General features: G+C 43.1%; 1 protein-coding gene across 1 annotated transcript in view; it reads right to left on the minus strand.

Annotated features, from left to right (window-relative positions):
• The window catches only part of EZH1 (enhancer of zeste homolog 1 (Drosophila)), a 49446-nt gene extending 43489 nt beyond the window's left edge, over positions 1-5957 (minus strand). The window contains exon 1 of the mRNA XM_006832684.1: positions 5926-5957. Coding sequence (XP_006832747.1) covers positions 5926-5932 — 7 coding nt within the window. The 5' untranslated portion in view covers positions 5933-5957. The remainder of the gene's footprint in view (positions 1-5925) is intronic.
• Between the last annotated feature and the right edge of the window lie 632 nt (positions 5958-6589).

The raw sequence follows: 6589 nt of genomic DNA on the forward strand, positions 1-6589 counted from the left end.
AAACTTGATTATGTATAATGTATTTAACCAAAGTAACAATAAAAGATTAAAAAAAAAAAAAAAGCTATATATTTTAGGATGCCCCTTTTTTGACATTCTACTAGAATGATTCTAGAAAGGGCAACACTACAATGATAGAAAGCAGATCTGTGGTTTCCAGGGGCTGGGGTATGGGAAGTGACTGAATGGAAAGGTGGTAAGAAAACTTCACTGGGATGATGAAAACGTTCTATAGCTTATTTGGAGTAATAGCAACACGACTATATACTTTTATCAAAATTCACTGAACTATATACATTGTTGTTGTTAACTGCTGTCAAGTTGGTTCTAACTCATAGTAACCCTGCATGGGGTTTCTGAGGAGTAGCTGGTGAGTTTGAGCCACTGACCTTGCAGTGCAGTACTTATTCTACAGTACCACCCCAGGACTCCATAAACTGGGTGACTTAATTGCATATAAATATTTACCTCAATAAAGCTGATTAAAGGAAAAAGTGTTTCCTGATAATAGATCAACCCAGTATTTTCTGGACTTGTTATTTAAAATATGTAGGCCATTCCACCTTGTATAAAAAACTTGTGTAATTTCAGAATGAGTAATAATAATAAAAGACTGATTGATACTGTTTTGTTCATTATAACAAATGTCCCAGAGCAATGTAAGATGTTAATAATAAAAGAAACTAGGTCCAGGGATTATGATAACTCTCTGTACTAGCTTTAAAAAATTTTTGTAAATAAAAAAATTGCTCAAAAATTTAAGTATATTTAAGAAAAGATTGGTCATTATCAAGGGAGAAGAGCACATGGACCCTATTGAGAGAAGCATCAATACCAGAGATGGAGACAGAGATGGGGACATGGAGAGAGGCAACAGCTAAAGACTCTAGATTCATGGAAAGAGAGGGACTTGAGAGCAGGTGGCCAGGAGGCAGGCTTGTAGAATGTGCCCTTTGGTGGTGTAAATTATTATATATGCCTGAGTGTTTTTTTTGTTTTGTTTTTTTTTAAAGAGCTAAAATGAATAGAGAGAAATATTGTTAACTGATGGTCCGTGGAGGAAATGAACAAAGAATATGATTTGTTGAATGTAAAACTGATGATCTGCCCTGTAAACTTTTACTCAATTCACCATAAAAACTTTTAAAAAATAATGAAATAAAATTTAAAAAGACTGGTCATTGAAAAGTAGAGCTTTTTTCTTTACATGCCAGATCTCTACAGGAAAAAAAAGCTATAAAAACTTCAAACTCTTTCCCCAGAAAGTTGGATCTCGAGTTTCTTCCAAGGCTAAAACTAAAACATAGTCTGACACTAGCTGGAAATGGTAAAATATTGAAATGTTTGGCAATAAAACATTTAGGTAACAATATTCTTATACTTTAAGGAATTGAGGTATTTTAAAATTCCAAACTATGAAGTTTTTTCATTCACATAAAGGTGTCCCTTTGCAGAAATAGGTTCTTTTTCTTTGGGACAGTTTCCTATCTTTACTACTTTCTTTTATAACAAATAATTTCATTAACCAGCAGGCTTGGAAGTAAGTTCTAAGTAAGGCTTGGAAGGCAGTTGGCACTGTAGATTTTTAAATGTTCCATCTTGTTCAATTCATAGTAGAGTTTGAAATATGAACAGCAAACGTAGCCCTGCAAAAAGCTTGCTGTTGTGGTTTATCAGTCGATTCTGATTCATAGTGACCTATGATATGACAGAGTATAATTGTCACATAGGGTTTCCTGTGGGTACAGATCACCAATCTTTTCTCCTGAGCCAAGCTGCCGGGGAGGTTCAAACCACCAACCTTTCAGTTTTCAGCCAGTCTTCTTGCAAAGAACTTTAGTAACACACAGCTGAATCATTCTGGGGATTGTCAATTTCATCACTGTCCCCTTTAGAACCAACTCTGTAGTTAAACACACAGCCAGATAGAGCCCTCAGCTGGGTATCAAACACATCTTCCATTTGTACTCACCAACTTCTCCAAGCTATTTACATTTGTTCTCATTAGTCTGAGCTACGCACTGTTGTTGTTCTTACGTGCTGTTGAGTCGGTTCTGACTCATAGCGACCCTTGAAGCAGCTGGTAGGTTTGAACAGCCAACCTTATGGTTCAAACCAACCTTGAAGTCCAGTGCTTATCCTAAAGCGCTACACCAGGACTCCGAGATGGGCACTATATACACAGAAAGAACCTTACTAACAGAAATGACCCCACATTCTCACTGAAAATTACATTAATATTTTCTGTTCCTTCATTAAAGAGAATCAAGTGAGCCAAAGCTAATGGGTGATACAAATCAAAACAGGATTCATTTTTATGAGATGCAAAGGAAAATGCTGACTTGTAGGATGTACAATGCTGATTCAGAAATTAGCAAAGTAACCTTGGCTGGTTCTGTACCATACTAGCACAAAACTCAGTATTTAACTGCTTATTATCATTCAATAGAAATACGACTTTCTAATGTGTCCATTTTGAATTAAAATATTAGGACATGTGTGTCAGAGAATGCAACCTGCCCACTAAGTAACTCATAACATTAAAGTCAGGGGCACTGAAGTCCCAACTAATATCAACTGACAGACGACAGAAATAGTTAGGACTCAATTTGGACAAGGAAGAAATTAAACGAGTTGGGGACTTTCTGAAGGTTTGTCTGTTTTTTCTTCTCTCTTATCTTTGGTTTAACTTCCCCATGTAAACATTTAATAAATTTTTACTGTTGATGCCTCAAACCTTTTTTGGAAATTGCTAATTGTTATAGATTAAATTGTGTTCCCCCAAAATATATGTCGACTTGGCTTGGCTATGATTCTCAGAATTATGTAATTATCCTCCATTTTGTGATCTGATGCAAATCCTCACCTCTGTGATGTTAATGAGACAGAGTTAGAGGCAGTTACATTACTAAGATTAGGTTGTATCTTGAGTCACCCTCTTTACAGATATGAGAAATTAAACAAGCAAGCGGTGATCACAGGGACCTGACCACCAGCAAGAAAAAAGAGCCAGGAGCAGAGCTTGTCATTTGAACCCGGGATCCCTGCATCAAGAACCCCCCAGATCCAGGGAAGACTGATGCCAAAATATACAGCAATTTCCAAGGACGGTGGGTCCACAGGTGTTGTAAGGAGATAAGGGCCTTTCCCCAGAGCTAACATTGAGAACACCTTCTCCTAGACCTGGCACCTTGGTATGCCATTGTAGGACAAGCACTTGACCACAGAGTTCTTTTAAACTGTAAGGTCAGCAGTTCAAATCTACCAGCTGCTCCTCGGAAACCTTATACAGGGCACTTAACAACAAGCCTCCTAAACAACTGTGAGGATGGTACAGGTCTGAGCAGAGCTTTATCTGTTGCACCGAGGATCACTATGAGTTGGAACCAACTCAATGGCACCTGGCAGCTGACAGTGACAAACTGTGAGAGAATAAATTTGTTAAAGCCATCCACTTGTGGTATTTCTGTTACAGCAGCTCTAGAGAACTAATAACTAGTGAACAAACTAGAAAGAAACTTACACTTTGTCCATTACCGAAAAAGGAAAAAAAATTAAATGAACTGTTACATATTTCATATTAGGCACAAATCACTGGCAGCAACTGCTGCCCACAGACTTAGGAGCCCAGGTTTCAGATCCCAAGAATTAAATAGACAAAATTTAAATTAATATATTTTTTAAAGCATTCAATTCAAATGCAAGTAGAAGAGAAACAAGTTTGACAGCATGTTCTTAACTTTCCCTTCTCTCAAAAGTCATTTTTAATTCCAGGAGCCTTTATTCTAGCACTGTTTCAATGCACACTAAAGTACTATAACCATTATACTGAGGAGGTAATTGACACCCCAGGGAGTTTTAAATAAAGCTGTAGTTTACATCAAGTTGGCCTACAAGTCCTATGCTTGATACTGACAGATAGAATCCAGATCTCCTGGCTCCCAGTCTCAGTCCTTTGGTGTCCTATCTCATCATGTTCCCCCCTTTCCAGGGTTTATTCACTCAAAACTATGCATTGAGTACCAAGTACGTGCTTGACATTGTTTTAGGTGTTTGGGGGTACATTGGTGAATAAAACAAACATCCTGCCCTGGTAGAGTTAATTCACAGTGATACAACCACTAACATAAACCATAACACTAATAGTATTATTACATTTGCATGTTGTTGTTAAGTGCCAAGTCAGTTCCGACCCTTAACGCGACCCTTTATAGGGTTCCTTAGGAACTTCTGGTGACCCTGAATCACCAACCTTGCCGTTCAAATCGACTTTGCAGTCCAGGGCATTAACCCATAGTGTCACAAGGTCTTTTCCTCTACTGGTGGTGGTGATGTGTCGCGGAGTCGGTTCCGACTCATAGCGACCCTGTACAGGATTTCCGAGGCTTTAAATCTTTACGGGAGCAGAAAGCCTCATCTTTCTCCCAGGGAACAGCTGGTAGTTTCGAACTACTGAACTTGAGGTTCCCAGCCTGATTTGTAACCACTACGCTAACTCTGTTGTTGTTGTTGTTATGCGCCGTGACATCAGTTTTGACTCATAGTGACCCTGTACAGGGTTTCCTAGGCTGTAAATCTATACGGGAGCAGAACGCCTCATCTTTCTCCCCCAGAACAGCTGGTATTACAAAGGTGTAAAAAAAACAAAACAGAAAGTATTTATTTTCTAACACACACTGCTCTCTGTAAATAAGTAATCTCTTTTATCTATGGATTCCAGCTAGACAAGCTTTCACGGCAATCTCAATCTCCGGTAGGGTTAACACGTTTTTAGGCTGGAAACTTCACTCAATACCGCATCCCGTAACTTAAAAACACCGGTTGGGAGGATTTTTCTCTTTAAAGACATCATGGCAGTAGATACTTTCAACGCCATCTGATCACATAAACAACTATTCTTCCTCGGTTGGCTCTTTACCTTCATCTTCAAGCGCTCTAACGCCAACACAGACAGCTAGGCTACTCGAATATCATCTATCACCTATACTGTTGTTGTTATTGTTAAGTGCCTTAGAGTGGGTTCCGGGCCCTAGTGACCTTGTATCGGGTTTCCAAGGAGTGACTGGTGAGCTTGAACCGCCGACCTTGTGGTTCAAACAGACTTTGCAGTGCAGCGCATTAACCCGCAGCGCCACACCAGGGCCACCCGCGAGACAGTAACATCCTGCCATAGCACTTCCCCTCGGCTGCCCTCGGAACAATTCCTCAGTAGTAACTTTTAATTGAAATAAAAGTTTGTTCCATCTCCAACCCTTTGCTTTTGCTTCAAGGAGCTTTCACTTCTAATTTGATCCTTAGGAGAACTCTGGGGGTGGGCAGTGATGACCAAAGACCTCAGCTGAAGGGGAGGGAGCCTCTTCAGGACGAGACCAGGGGAGGCTAGTGAGGCGCTTTCAGACACTCTCTCGGCACTAGCCAGACCTCCAGAGTGAGCGCCCCTTAATTCTGCGCCCTAGGCACCTCACTCTGGTCACGGCCCAGCTCTTACAGCTACGATTTCCCAAAGCCTTCGCACGCGGAACCCCCGTCTCGGGCCCGCCCCAGGGCCAGACTCAGGTCTCCGGGAGACGCACCAGGCTAAGGGCCCCGCAGGCGCCCCCGCCCACCCGCGCCCACCCGCGCCCACCTAGCCCTCCAACAGGATTCCCCGACCCCGGGCCCGCCCCTGCCGCTCCTCCTCCCGGACACACCGCCCAGTCCGCCTCAGACGCCGACCTCGCCGGGGGCTCCCTCATTACGTCGTTCCCTTTCCCACAGCCCTCGGAATGGACAGGGGACGCCCTGGCACTCTCGACTAGGGAGTCAGTGTAACTCTCCGCTTCCTCCCAACGCCCTGATCCCTTCGCCTCTCCTTCCCTCAGGCCCGGGCGGTGAAGCGCAGAGGCCCGACCCCACAGCCCAGTCCCTGCTTGTTTACTCACTCGCCTTCCATCCTGAGCCGCAGGGACCCACCGCGAGCACGCCTGCGCGTCTCGGCCACGCCCCTGCGCCGCGGCCCTGCCCCACGCTTCCTCTTGGCGCGTGCGCATTGGGCCACGGGCCTGGCCACCTGGTTTTCTTCGTGCGGTTGTCTTTTGAGGCTAGTACTAGGGACATCTGAACTGGAAGTGGTACAGCACGAGTCTAACAGTTTTGAAGGTGACATTGTCAGGGAGAGGAGGAACCCTTCTTTAGGCTTGACTTTATTCAGCGGTTGCACCATTCCAACACTCTGGTGACAGCTATTTCTCACGTAAACATTTGAAACCAACGTGGAACCCCTTCAGACTGACCGCGTCATACATAGCGAAGAAGCTCAAAGTTACCCTGTGTGTTAAATGCTGTGGAGTCGATTCAGATTCATAGCAACCCTGTATTGTGTTTCCCAGGCTGTAAATCTTTACAGGAGCAGAAAACCTCATCTTTCTCTCACAGAGCAGTTGGTGGACTCGAAATCATAAAGACATTTATTATGGCGTACGTAGTGGTTACGAAACTACCAGCTGTTCCGCGGGAGAAAGATGAGGCTTTCTGCTCCCGTAAAGATTTGCAGCCTTGGAAACCCTGTACGGGGTCGCTATGGGTCGGAACTGACTTGACGGCACTTAAC

The sequence above is a fragment of the Chrysochloris asiatica genome, unplaced genomic scaffold (assembly GCF_000296735.1).
Source record: "Chrysochloris asiatica unplaced genomic scaffold, ChrAsi1.0 scaffold00007, whole genome shotgun sequence".
Classification (NCBI taxonomy): Eukaryota; Metazoa; Chordata; class Mammalia; order Afrosoricida; family Chrysochloridae; genus Chrysochloris; species Chrysochloris asiatica.